At 42.0% G+C, this 26986-nt stretch overlaps 1 protein-coding gene across 1 annotated transcript in view; it reads right to left on the bottom strand.

Annotated features, from left to right (window-relative positions):
• The window catches only part of GPA33 (glycoprotein A33), a 42134-nt gene that overhangs the window by 4052 nt on the left and 11096 nt on the right, over positions 1 to 26986 (bottom strand). The window contains exons 2-5 of the mRNA XM_048492376.1: positions 23550 to 23701; positions 18597 to 18816; positions 10154 to 10318; positions 822 to 935 (exon numbers count right to left, since the gene is read on the bottom strand). Coding sequence (XP_048348333.1) covers positions 822 to 935; positions 10154 to 10318; positions 18597 to 18816; positions 23550 to 23701 — 651 coding nt within the window. The remainder of the gene's footprint in view (positions 1 to 821; positions 936 to 10153; positions 10319 to 18596; positions 18817 to 23549; positions 23702 to 26986) is intronic.

The following is a 26986-nucleotide window of genomic DNA, read 5'->3' as shown; positions in this document are numbered from 1 at the left end:
TTCCTAATGCCGTGACCCTTTAATACAGTTCCTCATGTTGTGGTGACCCCCAACCCTAACATTTATCCATTTTACAGATGGAGAACACTGATGCAGAGAGTCTTAGGCGACCCTTGTGAAAGGGTCGTTCAACCCCCAAAGGGGTCCCAACCCACAGGTTGAGAACCACTGCTCTAGAGTCTATTTTAAATGCCTAATAAAGGTTGTTGTTGTTCCTAGACATAACAGGACCACATAGTTTCTTTAGAGTTCCATGTACTTTTGGTAAGTTCCAAAATAATGTTATTGATTGAGAGCCATCTGTCAATCTCAGGCTCTGGGCAAAAACTGAAACAGTGATGTTACTGATCTCCATTAGTCTGTAAAATGTAAATTGCACTCATGTGCAGCTCCAATTCAGTAAGAGAATGTGGTGAAGGTATTTATCTCTTTCCATGTGGGAAAGGGAGGATATTTAACCCTTTGGTGACCAACTCAATTTCATATTGAAATTAAGATGTGTCCTTTTAACCCCCCCCCCCCCCATTATGGGTTGCCTGACTCTAATTTGCAAAACTGAACAAAAAGTTAATGGTTAAAGGGTCTCATCCCTTTCCCTGTTGTCTTATTCTCAAGTATGGTTCTATGCAAGCAATTGACTTTTCATGTTGAAAGAAATCCATGATCCCTGTATATCCATTTTGGGCATCATCAACTCCAAATATGCAACTAAGTAAAGTGACAAAACAGTTCTCATAATGACAGATATGAGTGTGAGGGGCTTCAAGTTTTTGTCTTGTCTTCTTCACCAGTGCAAAATATCCAACTGCTGAATCTCTTACGAGGTGAAATGGAAACAGTCATGTTACAGAATTCATTTCCAACAGAGTTTGTGGAGGTGCAGATATAGAAGCCGGAAGTGTCTGCAGAAATATTCTTCAGAGTTAACAGTCCTCCTGTTGCAAAACAGAAACCATAAAAGATCATGAACAGGATGACAGATGCAAATGCAGTGCTCATGTTTGTCACTATTGTAAATACAGTAATAATCTCAAGAGCACAAACCATAAATAATGATGCCAATGCCTTGTATGGGAATTACATTGTACAAATGCAAAAATTTCTACACGGACTGAAAACTGCGATCCAGTTGTTTTGTTTGTTTGCATCAGTCAGTCAAACTGTAATCCATAATTAGAATACAAAAATAGCCCTAATCACAGACTGTGATGTGAGAGAACATTTCCAATGCTGCTATTATAAACTGATTTCTTGTATCATTTTTATACACACACACACACCCCACTGTTTCATCCTAACAGCTACTGAGGTGGCTTCCAGACATCATTTGTTAAAAAACAATGAAACAATTGATAATAAATCTCAATTATGCAGAGTGACTGCATGATGATATTACCAACCACTAATAAAGTCAGCAATAATGAAATAAGACATTAAAACATGAAAACATGAAAACCTGCATGAGTAGGGTGTGAAATTAACTGAACATAACCAAATGCAAAACGCTGAAGGAAAAAAATAATCAAAAAGCCTGAGTAAAAAGATGGGGTTTTGTTTGGCTCAGCAATAGAAGCAGTAGAGCCCCAGAATTGAGGAGCTACAGAAGAAAAGGCTAGGAGCCACCAACCTGATCTCAGAAAGTAGCAAAAGAATTGGCAGACAGACTGATATGGAAGAAAGCAGTCCTTTAATAACCAAATCCAAGAACAGGTTAGCATTATCTTTGAACACTTTTTCCTGCCTAATGGGGTCAAAATGCTTTGAAAGCCCAATTAAATGAACAGTGCTACAAATTTAAATATTTGTAAAAACAACAAATATTTGTGCAACAAGGAAAGATTGAACAACATGATGACATCTTTCCAGAAAGATTTGACAGCAGTAGAATGACAGTGTACTATTCTGCTGTGTGCATAATACTGCTTCCCCATTTCCAGGGTCTGCACAGAACTACATCTTAAACATCATTTTATAATGCGGAGTCCTGATTTCCACAATCAGACAGACTGAGACATGCTGGACATATAGAGGGGTGAATGGATATGGGTATCTGCATGTGTATATGTAAAGACTCATGCCTTGTTGACCCAAAGGGGGTATCAAAATTTCTAGCTTCTTTCACAGATAGTTATAATTTGGTGTGCATATATTCAGAAGATATCTTGAAAACTAAAAGCATCAGGAAATTGGGAATTTGTGTAAACATAAAATGTGCAACATGAAATGATCCTCATAACCAGTACCCTACCAAAAAAATAAACCCCAACTACAGTGACACATGTGCTAGCTCTTTGTTTCTCAAAGTGAGGTCAAGGGACCCCGAAGGTTCTGCAAAGATACTTCAGCAGGTCCACAAGTAAGGATAGAGGGGGAGTCACAGACAATGAGTCACCGTATATACTCATGTATAAGTCGAGTTTTTCAGCACATTTTTGTGCTGAAAAAGCCCCTTTCGACTTATACACGAGTCAGCTGTATTTTTAAAAATATTTTAGGGTTTTTAATTTGCCGGCCACCAGGGGGCTCAGTTTTTAAGCTAGTGGCACCAAAATATCAGGGTACCATCAGGTGACACTCCTGATGATTACTCAGCCATGTTTGCAAAGTGCTTGTTCTAAGGGGATCCAAAGTGCCATGGACCCCTGTGCAGTGCCCTTCCCCCCATTGTTTCCAATGGGAGCTAATAGTAGACGGGGCTACATTTTGAGAGTCCATAACTTTGGACCCCTTGAACCAAACTTTACTAAAACCTGGGATGGTATCACTTCCAGGATAATATCTTGCTGATACCAGCCAGGTTTGGTGGGATGTTTGGTTCAGTGTGGAGTCCAAAGTTATGGGATCCCCAAAGTGGGTGCTCCCTATCCCCCCACTGCTTCCAAATGGGAGCTAATAGTAGATGGGAGTTACTATTTTGGAGTGGTCCATAACTTTGGGACCCCCCCCTGGAACCAAATCCTCACCAAACCTGGGTGGTACTCATCACTGTGAGGGTCTCCTAAAAGAAACTCTGGAAATAAGTTGGTACTGCTAACATGCTGTAAACATTCCCCTCCCCTGACAGGTTGTGTGAAATGTTCCTTCTAAAATGACATTCCTGCCATGTGCAATTTTAAAAAAAAAAATAATATGTACCACTAAAAAAATAATGAACTATTCTTTTAAAAAGCAGGGTAGTTTTGAGTCACAGTGAACAGGCATGTTCATTCCAGTTTTTATTGTTTAAAACCCTTCCTTTAAAAAAAGCTAAGGTTTCTTTTGTAATTTCTTTAAAGTGCTATTGCTAGTACCCATATTGTTCTTTGTTGACCCTCTTTTCCACTTCACGATTTGCGCTAGTTTTTTTTCACTGTTTCTCTTTGAAAATAAATATTCAAAAAACATTTTAACCTATTGATGCCTCAATTAATGTAATTTTATTGGTATCTATTTTTATTTTTGAAATTTACCAGTAGCTGCTGCATTTCCCACCTCGACCATACTTGGAAGTCAATAAGTTTTCCCAGTTTTTTGTGGTAAAATTAGGTACCTCGACTTATATGCGGGTCAACTTATACATGAGTATATACGGGGTAATGCAAAAATAGAGCTGTTTCCTTTTTCTAGGAATTGGTGAGGGCCTTGCCTCCTGAGGGGGAATGAACCAAATTAGCTGTCTCCTCCTACAAAGGATTGAACTCATAAAGTCACCCAGTTTCCAGGTCATTTCAGAGCACTTACCAGAAAATGCACTGAATGGTTGTCAGGATCTAATAGCTCAGACCTAGTAATTCTAAATGGCTGAGTAGCTCCTGTCCCTTTAGTGGAGGTTTTATGGGTAGAAAGGGGCAACTAAAGCTTTTCAATAATATCACTTTGTAAATATGAACTCATTAAGCCTTTGTTAAAGAGCTGACAATTGTTCTCCCAGCAGTTGGCAACCCTACCCTGCAGATGAGGGGACAGGGATTTGTAGTAACTAGAATATGTATGACTATGGAGCAGGCCACACACGTGACAGAAGAGGGAGGAATGAAGCTTCCCCCTTGTATGTATTAACCCTCTTCAAAAATGTGCCCAAGCTTGCTGAACACCAGCTTTACTTAGGGTTGTCAATTGCCTGGAGAAAAAAAATCCTATCCCTTTAAAAGGGACGTAATAGGATGTTATTTACCTGGTAATGTTATTTACCTCCATGCTATGAAACAGTTCAGCTGCCCATTTCTGCATATAAAGTCTCTTTCAGGTCCTAACCTAGATTTAATTTTTTGGATGAAATATTTAGATGAAATTTTGGTCAAGGGGATAGAAGTGTGGCCTATACCATGGTTTGACCACTGCCTCCTCAAAGCATGGGTGAATGAGGCACCAACATTCTGTAAGAGTGATGGATTGGTCATTTAGTTTGTCTACAGAGACTGATGAGGATTTTCAAATTCCAACACACAGCTTTGTTGAGGCTGCGGTAGGAGCGTAGAATGAGAAGCTCCAAGACGGTATTGACATGGTTGCCTCTTGTCATCCCAGAATCCTGCACAATGGTTTACGACTCAGCTGAGTGATTTGAAGAGGTCCATCATATATTCTAGAATGATGTTTGTGGAAAACTGAAACCAAATCTTAGAGTTTCTTATAAAGCCCATTGGAAGACCTATGAGTCCACCGATTCAGGGCTGCAAAGAAATCCTATTATACTGCCACCATTGTAGAAGAAGAAGAAGAGTTTGGATTTATATCCATTCTTTCTCTCCCATAGGAGACTCAAAGGGGCTTACAATCTCCTTGCCCTTTCCCCCTCACAACAAACACCCTGTGAGGTAGGTGGGGCTGAGAGAGTTCAGAAAAACTGTGACTAGCCCAAGGTCACTCAGCTGGCATGCATTGGAGTGTCCAGGGTAATCTGAATTCCCCAGACAAGTCTCCACAGCTCAGGCGGCAGAGCGGGGAATCAAACCCGGTCCCTCCAAATTAGAGTATACCTGCTCTTAACCACAACACCACTGCTGCTCCTATCAGCTCGTTCATGCTCAACTCAACTTTTCAAAGTATTTTGTCACCTGCTGACCCCAAAGTCTGAGCCCTTGCATTCTCATAAACTTTTGGTATATCAGCTTGCTATAGATGTTGGCAAGATATTAGGATCTGTGAAAGCCACCATTGTAGTCTGAATCCTTGTCCTTCTTGGCTATTGAAATCATGTAAGAACCACATCTCTGGCCCTGATGCACACCATAAACTAACTGCTGACTCAGGGCACATTCCTGTTGTCTTTAAAACAGGCGGTTATTCATTCCCTGCTTTAAGAAACATCACTAGAGAAAAACTGATGTGACCAGTTATCACACCGTCTACCTTGCCCTTTCTTGGAAAGATTATTGAAACAACTCAAGGTCTTCCTAGATAACCCATCTTCCCTAGACCCCTTTTATTGTGGCTTCAGAGCAGGCTATGGGACAGAGATAGCACAGGTGACTTTAGTCACTGATCTCTATTTGAACCTGAACCTCTGTTATTCTTACTGGGTGTTTGACATTGTGCACCATGCCATCCTATTGAGGTGTTTGGAGGGAGAAGTAGGGATTACACCTGCCTTGAATGGTTTGAACCATTTCTTATGTGCAGGTCTTAGAGGCTTTCTATTGAAGACCAACTGCCATCAGTGTGATACAATGCCCAGCTCTGTATCTCCTTATCCAAATCAACAAGTGATTCTGTAGAGGTCCTGAATGCCTTACTGGTGTACTTAACTGGCTAAGGGTGAAGCTGAACAGAAAGAGGTAATGCTGGTTGGGAAGACTGAAATCTTGGAGGTTACTTTTGATGGGTACAGGTGGCACTTTCTAGGGGTCATTCTGGACCTACCATTACTACTGGAGAAGCAAGCTAACGTAGCTTCAAAAAAGTATCAATTTAGCCTGGATGATGGTCCCCTCCCTACCTTGACTCAGCCTATCTGACCACATGAACCCATGCTATGGGCACATCAAGGCTAGACCACTGCAATGTACTCTGCATGGGTCCACCCTTGAAATCAACTCAGAAATTCCATTTGATTCAGAATCCAGGAGCCTGCTTACCAGGCATTGCTAGGCAGAACATACACATCACAACCTTTAGTTGATACCATTGGCTACCAATCAATTACCTTGTTTAATGCAAGATACTGACTATAACTTCTAAAGCTCTTCATGTCCTGGTACCCACAGACCTGTGGAACCACCTCTCCTGCTAAGCTCCACCATGACAACTTCACTGTTCTGAGCAAAGGTTTCGAAGGTTCCTCACTTCAAATGGATAAGATCAGCAACTGCCCATCCACATATGCTCTCTGTCGTGGTTCTCACATCGTGGAAAGGCCTGCCTTACGGGATCAGAAGGCCTCATATAATTATCGTCAGCACTGGAATGTTTGGGTCAGGGACCACAGTAAGTTTTTACTTGCTGAACGTAGGGCTCTTTGGTTATGTATTGGGGGAGGTGGTGCTACAGATCCCAGACTGTTTAGGGCTTTGAAAGTTAATACCCAAACCTTGAACTTTGGCATTCTACCCAGAGCCAGTGCAGCTGATGGAACACTGGTTGAATATGTGCCCTCCATAGTGTCCCCATGAGAATCCATGCAGCCACATTCTGACCCAGCTAAAATTTCCAGAGCAGTCTCAAGGATAGCCCTGCAAAGAGTGAAACACAGTAGTCTGAGGTGACTTTTTCATGGATCATCATGGCTAAGTTGGGGCAAGACAGGAAAGGTGCCAGCTGCATGACATGGCAAAGATGGAAGAACGCCAGTTTGACTACATTTGTGGCTTGTGCCTCCACTGAAAAAGAGACATCCAGGATCAGATCCAAACTCCTGACAGTTAACTGCACACCATTTAGGGCTGAGAGCTGGCATCCTATTCCTGAAATGATTGTTGTTGAAGTCATCAATTACTGTAGGTATCATCTGGATTTTACTGCATTGTCTTATGCCTTGCAATCCTACATTCTGAGCTGCTCACTTTCTGGCTCTATTGTGTTGTTTATATATTGTATGGTTACTTTTTTCATTACAATGTAATCTACTTTGAGTCTCAGTGAGAAAGGTGGGCTATAAATAAGCTAACCAAATAGATATTCAAGGGTCAGGATAGTTTTCTGCAAGTCTGGGGCAACCCTTGCATATGTGTGTGTGCATAAATGATAGGAATAGCCTAAGCTGGAAATTCTGCCCTAGGATATATTGACTGGGCATTGGGGTAATGTATGAAAAATCTCAGCTGAATTCTCACATATTAGTTGGACATAAGCCTATGAAATTTTTGTACCCCTCTTAAATATTGTGTTTTCCCAACTTCCTAATGCCTTGCCAGAAAATATAATACGAGAGAGGGAGAGAGAGAGAGAGAGAGAGAGAGAGAGACCAGGACAAACTGCTTATTTTTGATGCAGAATGAAGGGAAGTAGTCTGCATCCCGAGCGTTAGAGATGGTTGTGTTAGAGATGGTTGTGTTAGAGATGATCAAGGCCGATTTCTGGTGCCATGCTTCCATCTGTAGGTCAACCTGTGTACAGCAAGCTTTTTTTTCTGGCTACATTGAACAGTTCTTGGGGCTTATCTCAATAATCAAAGAAAAGCATGTCAAAAATGTATTTTGGAGGATTTCTTAATTGGGAGGAGCAGAGAAGAGCTAGTCCTTGTATTTCTTTCCCAGTGGATTCTACTGATATTCTTGGAGAGTGTGCCTTTCACCTCTGCAAAGAACGATAGAATAAATTATACATGAGCAATTGAATAAGAATGAGAGAGTGTACAGAATTTCAGGGCCCTGTTGTGGGAGTCTGCTGGGAAACCAACCAAACCTGTATGTTTAATAATGTCGGGGGATTACAAGCTATATCGTGGGTGGGGCAAACCAGTAATGAACAGGCACATCCTTTTAATACTTCTGCAGTCACATCAGCAGAGCATACAAATATGTTTGCTTGGGTGGGGAAGGAACAGCATTTCATTGTGGTGATCTGATAGCTCGAGAAAGTTACTTTTACCAGAGCTATCCTTTCCAGTTCAGGTAAATATACTGTTTCTTCCCATGGACGCAAGTTAATTAATTTGTTTGTTTGTTTGTTTGTTTGTTTGTTTGTTTGTTTGTTTGTTTGTTTGTTTGTTTGTTTGTTTGTTTGTTTGTTTGTTTGTTTGTTTGGTTGGTTGGTTGGTTGGTTGGTTGGTTGGTTGGTTGGTTGGTTGGTTGGTTGGTTGGTTGGTTCGTTCGTTCGTTCGTTCGTTCGTTCGTTCGTTCGTTCGTTCGTTCGTTCGTTCTTTGGATTTTTATACCGCCCTATCCCCAAGGGGCTCCGGGCGGTATACAGCATATAGACTAATACAGTCATAAAATACTAAAACCATTTAGAAGCAGCGATAATAATAAAAAGACTGAATATAGTAAATATAATAAATATAGGTATAAGTGGCGTCCGACAACCCCATTTTCAAAATCTTCTCCCAAAGGGGGGAAGGGTCGGCAGGTCCCGTTAGATGACAGAGGCCCAGGTGTAAAGGGCCAAAAAAGAGGGGAGGGGGGCACCATCAGCAGCTGGATCCTCCAAAGGCCCGGCAGAACAGCTCTGTCTTACAGGCCCTGCGGAACTCGTCGAGATCCCGCAGGGCCCAGACAGCTGGAGGAAGAGCGTTCCACCAGGCCGGGGCCAGAGCTGTAAAGGCCCTGGCCCGTGTGGAGGCCAGCCGCATCACTGAGGGGCCAGGGACCGCCAATAGATTGGCCTCAACTGAACGAAGAGGCCTTACAGGGACATATGGGGTGATGCAGTCTCGAAGACATGTGGGTTTAAAATAAGAGATACCTTCATTTTACATCCGAATCACATTCTTGACAGTGCCATATCAATGTAAAAATGGCCGCAAATGGAAGAAACCCTAAGTATGTGTACCTGAAATCTGGGAAGCAACAGGATAACAAAATGTTGCTTTTTAGCAATCATCCAGCTCACCAAGTGGTGGCATGTGACAGATACCATATGTAAATGGTTATCTATATTCACATTCTTAGTTAATTTAGCACTTTTAAGTATATGAAAGCAGAAACGGAAGTGATTCTAATGGTCATAAGAAAAGAACCAGATGATTGTGCTGAATTTTATTATCGTGCAATGTTCATTTTAAAAGAGCTCTGAGTAGAATTGTGGGTCTGCCTTTGATAGAAATAGATTTTCTGATTGAAGAACACTTGGAGTACCACTTCTGTCTTGCTACACCCATGATTTATTAATCTGAACTCAAACTTTATGATCCTGGCCACAAAAAAAGTATTTAGAGAAAATGAACTAAGGGGGCAGTGGAGAAAGAGAACAAAGTTCAAGAATTTTTTTAGAGTAATATTAGTGAAAAACATACTTAAGATTCTCTGGCAAGCCACTGGTTTCATTTTATTTTTTTTAGAAATAAAAGCACAACAGTAAAGGACTAATAACAGTTGTATGCAAAAGGTGTGGGATCTTGATGTGCTTGTTTTGCATAGTGCCTATCACTGCTAATACAAAACACAATTTCACCCCTCCAGTAACCTCATAAATCTTTTGTTGCTGCCCTTCAAAAGAAATGGGTCTTTAACAGTTATGGGTAGGTGAGTTCTATAATAGGTATAGGAAATATATATCACTCTTTGACCTACATGAGCATTTAAAAAAAATACAAAAACAGCATGACCACCCTAAATAGCTTTTGCCAAGGACTATGTTTAAGCAATTAAACTTTTGAGGACAGGAGTGACATAATAGCTACCAGTATGTTTGAATATTTGAAGGGATGTCATGTTGAAAATGGAGCAAGCTTGTTTTCAGAGACTAGGACATGGAGTAATGGATTCAAACTGCAAGAAAAGAGATTCCACCTAGACATTAGGAAGAACTTCCTGATGATAACGGCTGTCTAGCAGTGGAACATGCTGCCTCTGAGGATGGTTTTTAAACAGAGGCTGAATGGCCATCTATCAGGAGTGCTTTGATTGTATGTTCCTGCATGGCAGGATGTTGGACAGGATGGCCCTTGTAGTCTCTTCCAGCTCTATGATTTTATAAAATAAGTTCAAATCACAATACTTTTAAATTCCTACTTCAAAAATCAACAATTCAAATGCATTTCAAATGTGAAAAAATGTATTTCATAAATTTTTCATACCTGATACTACTGATCCCGTGAGCTCCTTTTGTTTGTTTTGTATATCAAATCTTTGCCAAGAATACTGAGGTTTTGGGGATCCTTCTAGAGAATTGCAGGTCAGGTTAATGTCGTATCCATATGATGTAGTCCCTTTAATGCTGCACTCTGGTATGGATGGGGCCACTAGATCAAGTGAAAAAAGCATAACCTAAGTTGATCTGGCAACATAAAGATGGAAGCTGTAATGCTCCTAACACAGTTTCACCTTCATGGTCTCTGTACAATCCCACATAGGTACTGTGCATGTGCAGACCTGTCATGGAAAGTTTTATAGCACTTTGTAGCACATAAGGGCATTTCCCTCCTTCCTCCTTCCTCTTTCATAAACTTTTTGGCTGGGATAGTGGTGGTGTGTTGGGAAACACCTCTCAGTTCTCTCTCTGCTCCTGCAGAGAGAGGTCGATTTATCAGAAACTCGGGTATCATGTGACTCTGAAACGAAAAGGAAGCAATATATACTGTTTTCTTGTACCTGCCATTGTTTGCTCAGTCTCCCTTGCAGTAACGAGAATAGTTTTAGAGCTTTATCTTTAAGAAATGGCACTGAAAACTATTTAAGCACTCCATTAGTTGTTATAGTAAACACAGTTTGTTATAATAAACATAACAAATTGTCATCGGACTGAGGAACTAAAGTCTTCCTATCTGATTACTATTTGTTATGCTTACTATGTTTCAGGGAGAAGCATGACTTGCAGGGTTGGAGCGGGGAGAAATGGCCCTGGAAAAGGGCCTCTCCCTTTGGAGGAGGGAAGGAGCACCTCTCTGGCCAGCCCAAAGCAGGAAATGCCCAGCCAAGCTTGGTGGACTGGCAGGATGAGGCTGGGTGGGCCAAGCACCCATCTCTCATGGTCTGCCTAGGAGAAAGTTCCACTCTGAAAAAAAAAAGCCCATGTTCCAGTCTCTTAACCACCTCCTCTCATAAACAATGTTTTTGACAGTCAACCTACTCCAGATTCTTGTCTTTCCATGGGAGATATGGTAGTTGCTCAACTATCATTATCTCAAGCTGTTGGAACCTGGTTATTTATCAGAAGGTAGCTCAACTTGGGCAGCAGCTGTTCACCACCCGTTCAGGGACTGTTTAGGGAGGGTTGATGGAGCAGACTCTATGCTAGTTCACTGTATTTTAGTTTTTGTAGTTATGGGAACTGTGATTTGAAGGTTAGCTGATATAATTGGTTATTGTTTATACTATACCATTGTGATGCATTATTATGCTGTTGATATTGTTGTATTGTGATTTATTGTTACTGTTTATGCTATGTTTTATTGTTTGTTCACTACTGTTGTTTGCCGCCCTGAGCCCTACGGGGGAGGGCGGGATATAAATTAAATGTGAAATGAAATGAAATGAAATGAAATGAAGAAGGCTATGCCATAGAATTCATGTCTCATCTACACAAATTCCCTCTTTCATCCAGTCACCCTACCCTATCCTATCAACTGCTGAGAGGCTTCCACCTTTCTACAAACAGAAACAGGGGAACTAGTTCCTGTGATGGATCAGCACCAGCAATTCTGCTAAAGACATTTCCTATCAAAAAGAAGAGTAGAAGCAGCATATTCTAGATCTAAGCCTCACTTAGGGTGGTATCTGTGAACGACATCCTGCTACTATTGCACAAAAGGTGTGGACATGGACTTGTTAGATGTATGTTTTCATATCAAAATAGTGCATTCTCAGAAAACTGTCTTGATTCCAGTGAGGCACATTATCCCTGCAATACAAGGTCTTGTTCTTTGGCCTGGCTGTTGTATTCAGCATCTCTGCAAAGGTCCTGATGGTAGTATGTGCCTATCTATGAAAACAGGGTTGCAAGACCTTCATGTATCTAGATGATTAGCTGATAGGTTATGAGCTATTTGCTCAACTGATTTGATTCTTGGTAACTTGAAGACTTGGGAGGGAAAGCAGCATGGTTTAGACTGATTTCATCAGACCTTGAAAGCTAAGCAGGGTCAGTACTTGGATGGGGACTGATAAGAGGAAGGCAGTGGTACAGCAACTCTGCTTCTTTCTTGCCTTGAAAGCCCTTTGTTGTGGTTTCCATAAGTCAGTTGCAACTTGACAGCAGATACATAATACGTAGGAGCCGTGTGGCGTAGTGGTTAAGTGCTTGCACTGCCACTCACACAGTCAGGAGTTCGAGCTCCCTGTACATCAGATATCCTGGCAGCTGGTTCATGGGCAACTCAGCCATCAATCCATTTCTTGGTCGGTAAATGAGTACCTAGCTCATAGCTAGGGGATAAAGAATAGCCGGGGAAAGCATTGGCAAACTACCCCACAAAAGCGGCTTGCCTATAAAATCACTGCTCGCAGTGGTACCCCAGGGTCGAATACAACTGAAGGGGAAACTTTACCCCTTTTTTTACATAAAATGTAACCTGAAGGCATTATACCTTAAGGCAACCCTAGAAAAACTAAATGAACAACCCTCTCAGTGGGTCTTTTTCATAGGGAGAGTGCTTGATTCAATCAATGTTAGGGTTTTTCCATCTTAGAGAAAGGATATACAGGCCATTTGCTTGTTGATAAGGAATTTCCTACTCCACAATTTCCATCTCACCCTCTGTGTGAAGAGGCTGTTGGTTCTTATGGCCTTCACTGCTGATACAGTACCCTTGGTGAGACTTTGAATAAAACTTCTTCAGACTTGATTTCTCGGCCCTTTCTGCCACAGCCAAAGGAAGAACTTGAGCATGCTCAAATCAATAATTCGCTCTCTACCTTGGTGGATGACAGAAAGGCACTTGATTGAGAGTACTCTCCTCAGGATCTCTCTCCCAGACTTAACACCAGCTACTGCTAGGTCTCTCTCACAGGATGGAGTGGGGACATTGCAACTATTTTATAGCCAGCGGCACCTAGTTCCCTCAGAAAGCTTAACTGCACATAAACAATTTAGAGTAGTTTGATATGAAGTTAGCCTTTCATGCTCAACTTGAAAAGGAAAATCAGTCAAGTAGCAATGGAGGGTATGATGGCCATATTTTATTTCAGCAAACAAGAAGGCATGGCCTTTTCCCTTTGTCAAGAAGCAGTTCTAATTTTGGAATCACTGATAAGGCTTGAGACCAACCACATTTGAGGTTTCCAGAATCACCTGGCAGATTCCCTCAGCAAGGGTCCAATAAGTACTCCTGAGTGGGGCAATGGATCTTTGTTTCTCCACCCAGTTTTTGAAAGGTGGAGTTTTCTCACTCATAGGAAGGTTCCCCTGCAAGATGACAGAGGAGCTTACTACCATACTTGCTACCTTTATAGCTCCTTTTTGGACAGGGCAGTGTTAGTTTGCCAGGTTCCTCTCAGTGTCCTAGGGTTTTTTTTTTATGTTTCCCCATGATAGCACTCTTTCTTATAGGGCACAGTTTATAGCCATCTTCCATCTCTCTACAGGGCATATTCAGAATTAATTCAAAGTTTTTCAAGATCTAGTCAGAGCTTCCAGAAAGCATCAAACAAACCCCATCTGCTTAGCAATATAGATTTCAGTGGAACAAGTTTGTCTCTTTGATGTGTAACGATGTGTAATTTTTTATTTTAACAGAATGAAATAATTGGAAAGGATCTGAATATTTTATTGCTTATGGTGGTACAGAGAAGGAACACATGATCTCTCCTGCAAAGCAGTGCTGTGGTCCTCTTTCTCGGCTTTTGTCAATTATTATGCCACAGACAGCTATGCTGCAAAGGAAGCAGAGGTCAGAAAAGTGGGGTTACAGTGTTCATTCAACTGAGAGTTGTGCACCCACCATCCAATTGAGCAAGTTAAGTCACAATGACCATGATGATGTAACTTATGTTCATCAAGTGATCCCCTGTGCAGTCACATATACCTCCCTCTGTCTGTTCTGTGAGATGTCTTGTTCTATTATTTCTTTCCTGGTTTCCCACAGCAGCTTTGAGTAACTGAGAGATAGGCACCAGAGGCGTATTTACTGGGCACCCCCCATTTGGTCACGTGAGGGCGCAAAAATTTCAGGTTCGTTTGTGTGTTTTTTGTATTTTTCACAGTTGTGTTTTTTCACAGTTTTTAAGCTAGCAGAACCAAAATTTCAGGGTATCATCAGGGGACACTCCTGATGATACCACCCAGGTTTGGTGAAGTTTGGTTCAGGGAGTCCAAAGCTGTGGACCCCCAAAGCAGGTGCCCCATCCCCCATCCAATGGAAGCTAATAATAGATGGGGCTACCCTTTTGAGGGTCCATAACTTTGGACCCCCTGAACCAAACTTCACCAAACCTGGGTGGTATCATCAGGAGAGTCTCCAGAAGATAGCCTGAAATTTTGGTACTGCTAGCTTAAAGATTGCTCCCCTGACAGGCACCCTCAATTTTTCCTCAGATTTAAAGAAAAAGAGGCCTATCGTTACCAGATCTATATCTTTACTACATTGCAAGTATATGTACCTGGATAAAGGATTGGATAGACCTGTCAAATATTAAGATCCTAAATTTAGAAAGTTACGATTTAAATTATGTGTAGCACGAGAGATTATGGACATCTGACAACCAAAAGAAATATAGGACATTCAATCTACATTATGTCAGAAAATCATTGATCAAAGTTTGGGATAAATATAAACTAACTTTTTACAGATCAACTCCACTATGGTTGTCAAGGTCAGAGGCCCTGAATATGCGAGGCTGGCCAAAACAAACCAATTGGCCTACATATAAAGATCTATTAATATTTGATGCAGGGAAACCAAGATTAAAAATGAGGGAATCGTTAAAAATAGCTGAGAAAGAATGCCATTGGTATACCTACATCCAACTCAAGAATTGTTTTAAAAGAGATAACAATACCTGGGGGTTTACAAAAAAAACCTTCAATACTAGATGAGATTTTAGCCAATGGCAACAAAAAACTGATTAGTAGAATCTATCTATATTTAATAGACCTGGAAACAGAGGATGAATTAATTAGATTATCCATGATACATTGGGCTAAAGATCTAGTTAGAAACATCGATTTAGAAGACTGACAACTCGCTGGAAGAGTGGGAATAGGAACATTCAGGGATGTATGGTGGCACTGCAAAAAATATATAAAAAGATTCTGGATTAGAGTTCACAAACAGTTTAATATGGACCCGGAAATATATTTATTAGGATTTTATAAAGGTAAGAGACTTACGCCCTATACAAAATTAATAACTTACCTTACAACTGCAGCAAGAATGCTAATAGCTTCAGTTTGGAAAACAAAAAAAAATACCAACGGTAGATGCTTGGTTAGAGAAGATATATATATTCATGGATATGGACTATATCTCATTATCTTCACAGGCGGAAGAAATAAAGAGGAAAGAAAAAGAGTGGAAACCTCTGGAAATGTATTTTAAGTTATATTATCAAATAGACAAGAACGTTTAGTTTATATGAAATTAGAATTTAGAATATGAAATTAGAATTTAAGTGAACCTAGCAACGGTGAATGAAAGAAAATTAGTTATTATTTTAAATATTATATGAAGGTCCAGATAATATGATCTCCCTGGTTCAATCTACCTATGTTCTTAGAATTAAGGAAGAGAAGTTCTAAACCAAGAAAGGACTTCACAAGACACTCCCGAGAGGTGGAGAGATTTTTATAATTTCTGAGAAAATTGTTTGTGTATTAAATGTAAATTTTGTATTTGACTAAATATGTATATATCTTTTTATTACTTATTGCTATTTCAATAATGAATTTTTAAAAAGAACAGTTGCTGTATTTGTGAGGCCACTTAATAAATATATTTCACTAATTATAAAAAAAATCTCAGATTCTTCCTTTAAAAACATTTAAACTATTGTCAAAGGCTTTCATGGCCTGATTCAACTGGTTGTTGTAGGTTTTACAGGCTGTGTGGCTGTCGTCTGGTAGGTCTTGTTTCTAACGTTTTGCCTGCATCTGTGGCTGGCATCTTCAGAGGTGTATCACAGAGAGAAGTCTGTTATAAGAGAAGCCCAGAAAACTCACAACAACCAACATTGAAAGTGATGCTGTTTGGGGGGTGGGTGGGGAATCTACCCTGAAACAGCATCATTTTCAATGTTGTTTAAACTAGGGAGCCCAGATTCTCCCTTTAAGGTGGATTTAAAAAGAGAATCTGAGCTCTCTAGTCAAAACAACATTAAAAGTGATGCTATTTGGGGGGTGGGGGTGGGATGGTTAAATCCATCCTGAAACAGCATCACTTTCAATGTTGTTTAAACTAGGGAGCCCAGAGTCTCCCTTTAAGGTGAATCTGGGCTCCCTAGTTCAAACAATATTGAAAGTGATGCTGTTTTGGAGTGGATCCCCCCTCCCAAAATAGCATCACTTTCAATGTTGTTTAAACTAGAGAGCCCAGATTCTCCCTTAAAAGTAGATTTAAAAGGAGAATCTGGGCTCTCTAAACAATATTGAAAGTGATGCTGTTTTGGGGTGGATCCCCCCCCCCCCCGCCCCAACAGCATCACTTTCAGTGTTGTTTAAACTAGGGAGCCCTAGGTGTTCAGATTTGTGAGTGAGATTTGTGAGATTGTTCTATAATGTGATGGTGACTTTGAGATGATCTGGTGAAAAAAAATCATTCTTTTGTTGGAAGGGTGGCCGCCCATAGGGGGGGGGGGGGCGGAAAACTCAGATTTTGCCCAAGGCTCCATTTACCCTAGCTACGCCTCTGGGAGAGAGCCATGTATGTTTTGCTGGAAGTGGGGAGGGGGGTGATTTGTGTGAGATGATGCTGACATTTGTTTGGTAAATGTTTTGGTGGGGTGATTTGTGAGAGATGTATATGCTTAATACCCTCTTGCACTGGCTTGGAGCTGTTTCTCAGGCTAACAACCTACCTCATAGTGTTGGTATGAGGACAAAATTAGGAAAGAGAATTGGTGGGGAAGGAGCCATGTATGTTTTACTGGGGATGGGAGATGTTTTGTGAGCTGGTGCAAAAAATCATTATTTGGTTGTGGTGGGGGAGGGTGGCTGGCCATATGGGGGGCGCAAACTCAGCTTTTGTCCCTGAGCTCCAGTTTCCCTCTGATAGGCACTCCCCTGCTCCCAGTTTTGTGCTGAGAAGGTGGTATGAATGACGAGTGGAGTGCCTTCACACACTGTAAATCCTCTGCGGCAAGCCTGCACATATCACAGACAATCACGCAGTGAATGTCAATTACAAATAAGCCCAACCATATTTTCTACCTTCAAAACCATATCATAACTGGTAGTGGCTTGTTACTGTATTTGCCCTTCCCCACAGTTTCTGCAATATATTTTTATGTTTTGTTGAAGGTTTTCACGGCCGGAATCATCTTTTTATGTTGTTTGTGTCTAAAATCTAATTATTCCAGGTTCTTAAACTGGGTAAAAGATCAGGATGTTGTCACTGATTGATCTCTTAATGATGATTATCCTGCCTCCAAGGTCCCATGCAGTATGAATTTACATATTAATAGAACTAGCAGGGCCCGGCCATGCATTGCTGTGGCAATTGTTCTTCTCATCACAGTCTGCAACCCACACAGATGTCAATGCAGGTCCAATGATCCGCAGCATAGCCTTTTGGGGTGGTCAAATGGAATCCCTCTTTCCCTTTTCAATTCACATTGTTATATGGTGGTGTCTTGTTTTTTTTAGTATAATGTAACCCTTTCCATTCCACAATGGAACTGTCCAGAGTGCGAATCCCGCTGTCCATGAGGTTGGTTGACACGCACAGTCCTGGCTTGGATAAGGCAGAACTGGGGCAAGCAGGCTATCCCAGTCAGGCAGCAGAGGCATGGTGGTGAGGCGCTCAGATCGAGGCCAGCTCTCTGGGTTCTTAAAGGGCCATGTGCAAAAGAAGTGGTGCCAGTAGTGTTGGTTCTCTCCCACCCCGCGGATTTTCTTAGAAGAAAAAGGCAAACACGCTTTTAGTAAAAGAGAGCTGTGGGGAATATGGGTGAGGAAGTGGGTAAGTGGTGGTTGGATGTGAGGGAGGGTAGAGTGAGGTGTGTGAGGATGAGTTGGATGTGTATGAAAGTATGTGTGTTATGTGGTAGCAATAGGTGAGGCACAGAGAGTGAAAGTTACCTGCGTGTGACGGGGGGAAACCCCACCTGGTGTCTCACACGGCAAAGTGTGTATGTGTTTCACTTCCAGTCGTATTACCTAACAGTGTTACCTATTTACTGTTTTCACTGCTCATCTCTGCCCATCTGCACGAACATTCTAAGCCCTCATACCAAGCCCTCAGGCCACAGACAGACATGCTGCACGAACATTCTAAGGGTGACAGTTAAACACAGCCAGCTCCATGGCCTGGTGCAATAGGACAAAGAAATTTGGTGTGCTTTTCTAGAGCAGAGTGTTTCCTCTTCATTACAATCTATGTTTTCTGCTGCCTTGAAATGAACCCTGCTTTGGAGCTAGTAATGCCTTACCAAGGACTACAAGATCCATCTGTGCACTTTTCGTTGGGAGGTCATGGCGCATGCGAACTGAACATTCATAGGTTCCATTGTCATCCATGGTCACGTCACTGAGGGTGATGGTGAGGTCCTTGTTACTTGGATTGCCAGACAGGGTCACACGATCCCTGTAATTCTGTTCTATAAATGATGGTTCTTTCCCACCATCAAAGTACCAGGTAACAAATTCTTCCTGGAGAAGAAAGAAGGGAATCAATTTGAAAGACTTGCATCTTTACTCAGACATTAATCCCATAATGTTCAAGTGGCTTCACTTAATTTTTGTAGCACAAATATTTAGCTTTCCATGGTTGTATGACAAACAATGTATTAGGGGTGTGCACAAAGGATAATTTCATTATAATTTTGGATCTGTAGGTTGGGGGGCACTTTTGTTGATTGCTGATTTGCAAATAGAACATTACTGGTTTGGGTTTCAAACCTGTGTATTGGGGGCGAGGGGTCTGGATTTTCTGGATCATTATTTTAAACAGGGATCCATTTCAAAGACCTGGAGCAGTTGTTTTTAAAGATAATGGCACCAAATTTGCCCTGAACATGGTTCTGCCTCTAATCTAAAGACCTCCAAAATTTTAAGCTGAATGGACAAAGGAGTTTTATTTTACAGACCCGCAAAGGAGATGCCTTTTGATGTAGGTGCACTTCTCTCCACTAATTCCTATCAGGGGAAAAATAGTACCAGACATTGACATTTTTCCCTGTATGTATCCATTTATTTTTACACATAATCTTACAGGGCCTGACTTACAATAAAAAACATTTATACCTTTGCACAAAAAACTCTGTGTTTTCTACCCTTCCATGTTGTGGTCCAGTTTTTCCTTTAAAAAAAATATAAACAAGGCTACAGAAATTTCCTCCCACTCCACCTTGCCCTGCCCCATTCCTGCAATCTTGGAAATAATTCAGTTTTCAAAAACACTCTGTGTTCGTGGCCAAATCCCCACTGAAAATTAAATATGGATCCAAAAGAATCAGAACTTTTTCATCCTGGTTTCATTGTTGTTTCTCCCTCCCCTTGGCAGCGTGTGCCCAGAGTTGACATGCGCATCTCCCATGCATTCAAGCAACACTATCCTCCCCTCGCACATGCTTTCTGCTCTGCAGCGATATTATGATTGGCTGTCGTGCCGTGCTGTGGCGGTTCTCATTGGCTGTCCTGTGAGTTCGGATGGAAATTTTGTCCCAGCAATGCTATGTCAGGATATTCCCGCCCACTCCCCCTCCCTCTGATTGGCTGCCATGTGTCATCGTGCCGGGAATATTTTTAAAAAACTTTTTTCCCTACAATGCCACGTTATGTAAGCACTCTGACACAGATGCACAATTTTGGGCACTGTTCTACTACTCAGCACCACGTCTCCACATTGCTTCTGCTCGCACGAGAAAAAAAGGCTGCACGTGCGGCGTCCGTCCACTCACAGTGCTGTGATTGGACGGGAGTCCACGGGTCACTCCCTGAGGCGGGAAAAACAAACGCAGTTTGAAACCCCAAACCTCCCCTCGGATACGGTTTTGGGGCGTGTTTTTCAGAAAGATCCACTTGCGAGCAGGTACAGGAATTAGGGGTGGAGCGCGCATCAAAACCAAGATGAAGACACTTTTGAGACATATGCGGTGGGGAAGCCATCCTTGAACTGTGTTTTTGCCACAATTATCACGCTTCTTATTGTCGGTGGGGATTCGACCTGTGTGTGACTGCATGTGATGAATCAATCATCCAAACTATGAGATACACACCTTCATGCTGGACGTCCACTCTGGAAATTCCTTAATCATTAATTAGTACTCTTACCATTTAAGGAGTTTCTGGAGGAGGAGACGGTAGCAGTGGGGGAACTAGACTTGAGTATGGAAGATTCCCAGAGCTAAACTACATGATATCTTTGTTATTAAGTTACATTGGGTACATTGGGTACATTACTCTGGGAACATTGCATGGACCAGTCACACACCATTATTCTGGGAACATTGCATGGACCAGTCACACACCATTATTCTGGGAACATTGCATGGACCAGTCACACACCATTACTCTGGGTACATTGCATGGACCAGTCACACATCAGCTCCATGAATGTTCCTTAAAAGCCAGCTGATTTTACTGATAAGAGGCGGCAGGTGGGGGGAGGGGATGTTGCTCTCCCACTCACCTTTTTCCTATTCTAAAGCAAACCCAGTGGAAAATTATTTATATACATTTGTAGCTGAATATGGAATACTCTGAGTGCTCACAAAACAGTACAAACTCCTTCAAGGAAATTCCTTCTCTGAGGTTTGTATTCAGATGTGATTGGCTAGGAGCACTCACCTACTGTTCCCTTGTAAGGGTCTGATTAGACAAGAGAAATGCCACTACCTGGGAAATTCAGAGAATCAAATAAAAGCATTTTGTAATGCACACCCATAAAACGAATTTTAAAGGGAGGAAAGGTCTCACCTAAACCTTTTTGCCTCCACAATTGATATCTTACCATAACCTGCAACAGACCAGTGAAACATGTACAATGTTCAAATATTTCAGCTCCACCAGTGTCCAGACTTTGCTGTCAAAGCACTTTCAATTTTTTACTACTATTTGAGGGTTTGTTTGTTTTTTACAAAATTACAACAAAAATACATTTTAAAAATGTCTTTGGCTGCAAAGTGAAATGCAGTACTTCATTTCTGTTCCCCACCCCTCAAAAACTGATAATTATCATTTGAATCAGGAATATCATGGCTGGCTATGAAGAGAACAACAATAACTACAATAAAAGCCATTTTTCTATGCATCAAAAGAACAAAATAAATGTTTAGGGAGAAGTTGGACCTTTGCTAAATATAGCAAAGCACATCTCTTGCTGCGGTTTCTTGCACACCTTTAAATGTGGCTGGGACATAGTGCTCTGCCGAGTATTGGTCAAAAGTTTTTACTTTGTATAGCACAATGTGCTTGCCATGTCGCTCACTGCACCGGCTCCTTTCTGAAGCTAGAGAAAAAAAGGGAGGGGGGTGCCTGCTTGGTTTTCCTGCAGTTGCTGTGGCTTCACCAATCAGAAGCGTTGCCTTTGGGGGGTGGGGGGGAGAGCCAATCAGAATGCAGCACATTGGGGTTGTTCAAGCCTCTGCATTGTAAAAATAAAAAAGCCGGGCTCATGCAAAAGAAATCAGAATATTCCCTACTGGTCTTAACTTGATCCATTTACGGAAATGGGCACCCATGAGAAGGGAGAAATCAGGATAAAATAGATCCAAATTTTAAAATACCAAATGTAACCCAGTATTATTATGCTGTGCGGAATCAGCCTTGGAGGAGATGGGTTATCTAGATCCGTTTCAATTGAGTTTCAGACCTGGATTTGGTTTGATGATCTTTACTGAAAAAGTGACAGGGGTGTGTGTGTGTGCATCCCTGCTGATTCTTCTGGACTTCTTAGCAGTTTTGGATGGCATTGTCCATAGTATCTTTCTAGATGGTTATTGGGTTGGGACTCACAGGCACTGTGCTTGAGTCATTATGTTCTTTTTTGACCAGCTGATTCCACAAGATAGTGTGTGTGTGTGTGGGGGGGGGGATGCTGTTCAGCACCATAGCATTTAGGTTATGGGATCCATAGAGATCCATCTTGTCTCCCATGTTGTATAATATGTACATGGATGTTGGAAGGGATCATCATGGGATCTGGAGTTAGGTGTCACCAACATGTGAGTGACACCTACCTCTCTCTATTCTTAACAGCTGAGTCAACTGGATCTCTTAAAGTCCTGAACAGGTGCCTGGAGAAGATAATGGATGGATGATGGCCAGTAAACAGAAGATCAGTGTAGACAAGACTGAGATGCTGTTGGTCAATTAGGACTGCGGAAGCCTTTACTGGAGATGTGCATGAAGGACTAGGTTTGTAGACCTGGGTTACAGTTGTAGATTCAGGTCTCCTCCATAGCATGCAAAAGCCTTTAATCAGTTTTGGATTATATGCCAGATATAGCCATTCCTTAAAACAAAAAAACATTTTGGTCACTGTGATCCAAGCTCTGATCATATTCAGTTTAGATTATTGTAAAGTGGCCTTTGAAAATGGTCCCAAAACATCAGCTTACAGAGAATATGGCAGCTTAACTACTGTCAGAGGCAAGACACAGGGATTATTTCAATGTTGAAAGGTCTATACTGGCTGTCCATCTCTTTCCAGGCACAATTCAAAGTGCTAGTTCTTACCTTTATAGCCCTTTGAGGATTAGGAACTTCTGATAAAGCCTTCTCCCATACAATTCAGTCCCATTCAGTCCCAACCTGTGTCTCACCTTCAGAACTGAGGCAGGTGGTAACCAGAGTTTTTTCAGCATTGGCACCTTGCCATTGGAACACGCACACCCCGCCCCCATGCTCACCTTGACCTACCCTACTCTCTTTTAGGTGCCAGTACAAAATCCTTTTGCACAAGTTTTTCATTAGAGGGTTGATCTTTTAACATCACGTTGATAGCCTAGGAATTGTTTTATGAAACTTGTTTCAAGTTGCTTGTGCTGTGGCTGGGCTTTTAATGCTGAGTTATCAACTTTTACTGCGTCTTATGTTTTTATTTTTACATATTGTAAAGTTCCTCAAGCAGATGTTCTAGAGTTGGCATAGAATGTTTTTTAATTTAAAAAATTACATTAATCCAGGACAGATGTGTCCCTGGATGGGGATAAGGATGGAGATGGGGATGGGGCTGTATACACTCATTTGCTGCCACAGGTCATACACATGACTGGGTGTTGGTAACTAGTGCTGGATCATTGTCCAAAGTGATGTGATAACACTGTAAATGTGGGGTCTAAACTAGAATTTAAGGCTATCTCTTCTGCTTGCAACTCCCCTTATATTGGTCAGAGAAACCAGTCTGGTCACTTGATTTTATCTTATGCATGTGTGCTCACATTTGAAGATACTTTTTTCCAGCTACCCACGTCGCTGTCAATAGTTGCTACAGTACTTTGGAAGGTGCATGGCAGGGTGGTACTCTGTCCTCTTGCCACTTCAACTTTCTTCTTGGGTGTCTGTACCTCAAGGGACACAGTAGCAGCCACAACTAGAATGACAGAGAAAGAGGGAAAAGAGAACAAAATCATTTTTGGCCATTGTCTGCTGCATGGGAAAACTAGCATACACTGAGAGCCAAGCTAGACAATACATATGAGTTAAGCTGGATCTCCCAACTTGACTTGCAGATACATATGCCATCATGGAGCTAACATTCCCAAGCACAAATATAGTGGGGCTGGATTTAGCTCAGGAGCACAGCATGACGGAAGAGAAACTTCAGTCTTCCCTCCTGCCAATGGTGTATCTAGGGGAGGCAAAAGGGGGCAGATAACCCAGGCACTATTAGCCTGGGTCACGCATGGGATGCATTTTGGCCACCTGTCCCTGCCCCATTCCTCTCCTTGTGTCCAGCCTCCAGCCAAGCCCCCACTGCCAACCCCCCCCCCCCGTCCTCCCTCGGGGGATAGGTAGAGAGAGTCTTCCCTGAGAGCCTGGTGCCTCTTTATGCCTGCCTGGCCCTGCCCACTTCCTGCCTTGCCAGAGCCATGCCACAGGCTAGGCCTATGAAAGGGGCTGTGGTGGCAGCAGCCCTGGCAATGCTAGGCAGGTGGGCATGGCAGCCAAAGACTTGTCAAGCCAGTTTTTGCCTGATTTGTGGAGCCACTGATACCATTAAAGGTATCCTTGCAACTCATCAGGGTTCTCCACTGAAGCACTGGAAATGCCACTGAAGCACTGGAAATGCTTATCTGGCTTTCAAAAGAGATGGCTCTGCAGGCAAGGCCAGGTGTGGCATTCCCTTCTCTCCACCTGATGTGCTTTCTCCAGAAACCAATCAGATGTGAAGCCAAGTCTGCTTGCCCCAACCTGCCAAGCAAGCAGACAAACAGTCCACCAACCAATGCCGGAATGTTGCCCAGGTTGCCTTTGGAGCTGGGGGGGGGGGGGTCGCCGGTGTGTGTGTGTACAGAATGCAAAAGAAAAGAAAGGAGAAAGCTGGACAAATGAAAGGAAAGTTTGGGGTGGGGGGCAGCAGAGGGGAATGCAGTGGGAGGGCAGGGGGAATTTGACAAGAAGTGCAGCAGAGGGCAGAGGAGTTCAGCTGGGGGTTGGACGTGGGGAAGGGCACATTTTGTAAAGGTATGCCACTACCTCCTGTGCTGTTTTCCCAGGTCCAAACTGCTGCAGGTGTCCTGTCTCCCCCACTGTGATGTTCCACATGCTATGGTCCCATGCAGATATTTCACTCTGGGAAAAGAGTGCACAAGTGGGTGGGCTGAAAACCTTCATCCCCCCACTTCCAAGCCAAATTAGACCCTGACACTTCCAAGCCAGATTTGACCCTGACACAGTTGGGAACATTAGTTCCTCAACTTCATGTATGTCTGCAAGCTGATTCATGGGTTGCCTTGGCCCAATTCATGTCATATATGTCATCTAGTTTATCCTTGAATCAACCATAACGTACCATCCATCCATCCATCCATCCATCCATCCATCCATCCATCCATCCATCCATCCATCCATCCATCCATCCATCCATCCATCCATCCATCCATCCATCCATTTATTTATTTATTTATTTATTTATTTATTTATTTATTTATTTATTTATTTATTTATTTATTTATTAAATGTATAAGATGGGTGCTGTGTGGTTTCCGGGCTGTATGGCCGTGTTCTAGCAGCATTCTCTCCTGACGTTTCGCCTGCATCTGTGGCTGTCATCTTCAGATCCGTCAGGAGAGAATGCTGCTAGAACACGGCCATACAGCCCAGAAACCACACGGCACCCAAGTGATTCCGGCCGTGAAAGCCTTCGACAATACAACGTATAAGATGCCTTTGCAGAAGTTTGCTCAACATGGCTCTTTCTCTCACAGCACTACCATAAACTACTTTGCTTCAGACAAATGCTTTGGAACTATGTTACTGCCATGTTCCTAACTAATTTTTCACCTCAGGCTAGCAGCACTAGACACTGGAATGTTTCCTTGGCCCTTGTTAGTACTGTAGTTGTTGAGGTAAGAGTTTACATAGGTTTAAAGCATTTCCCATAAACCAGAGAGTACTCAATTTTTATTGTAAAAGGAAGTCCACAGAATCTTAGTATTTCAAATTCTATGGCCATGAATAAGACAGAATGTGAACTTACAAAATGGCACAATGTAGCAGGGGGCAGTATGATCTAGTGTTTTATTTCTGTTGTGAGATATCCTTTCTCATCAGTGATACTCTTTGTTTTTTTCTCTTTCTAGGAGAAGTGAGCAAAGTTTCATTGACTCATGACAATAAAACATTTAGTGCTCTGGAAGGAAGTAACTTCATGAGGACAAAGTCCTCAGATCATTGTGTCTTTATTGGTACCACTCCCAACTAGTACCTAATGCAGTGTGCATTTATATTTTTATGTGGCTGGTTTCTACTTGGCATTATTCATCCATTTTACACACAAATAGGCATGTCTTCTCACATTGCTGAAGAACCCAACAAAGTTTTTGAATGATCATTATACCTGGGGAAAAAATTTGCTTGTTGAGACACGGCTTAGATTCCTGTCAGCTCCTGAACAGCAGGAAGTGAGCAGGAGTGCCCACAAGGCTTTTGTTTCTTGCAGTGTATCTTATTATTTTTCTGAGGTAGTTGAATTGCTGTGCCTGAGAAACTGGTTCCTCCAGGCTGAGTTCATAATCAGGTCATAAAACAAGCTTTCAGAAAAAGAGAGAGGGAATACAGCCCAGTCTCTCTAGAGGAAGTGCAAACATTCATTGGAGAATTTTTATCCAGAAATGGAGCAAGAGAGAGGGAAAGTGGCCTTCAAAATATCCCCTGTACACCAAGAACCTATCTGAAAGCTGTATTAGTTCTGTCACCAAGGTAACCTCGGAGTCTTCTATTCTCCTCCCATCTAAGTAGGGATTTAGCTATGATAAAGGCAAGCAGTCTGACCCCTGTAGAGTGTGGCTCATGGCAAGTTTTCCTTGCTTTTTTGTTTTTAGGCTTTCCTCAGCAAACATGGGGTAATTAAAAACAAGCACCAATAATAAAATGAAGGCTACAGTTCTGTACACAATTACTATTAAATAAGTTTTCATCAAACACACTCAGCTTATATTACAGTGTTGAAGTCATTCCTGCCATAAGTCTGATGGATCCTGGAGCACACTGAACTGTGTTCCCTCATTATACTCACAAGACTCTTAGCTTCCAGTAAACAGCTGGACATCCCATCCAGCCTCCAATGCCATATTCTCCAAAGTTCACTTAGCAATGGTTTTAAAAATAGGCAAATCCACAAAAAAATATGTTCCACAAGAAAGTTGACCCATTT

Source organism: Sphaerodactylus townsendi, linkage group LG04 (assembly GCF_021028975.2).
Source record: "Sphaerodactylus townsendi isolate TG3544 linkage group LG04, MPM_Stown_v2.3, whole genome shotgun sequence".
Classification (NCBI taxonomy): Eukaryota; Metazoa; Chordata; class Lepidosauria; order Squamata; family Sphaerodactylidae; genus Sphaerodactylus; species Sphaerodactylus townsendi.
Note: the sequence above shows the minus strand (reverse complement) of the source record. Positions and strands in the feature narration are given on the sequence as shown.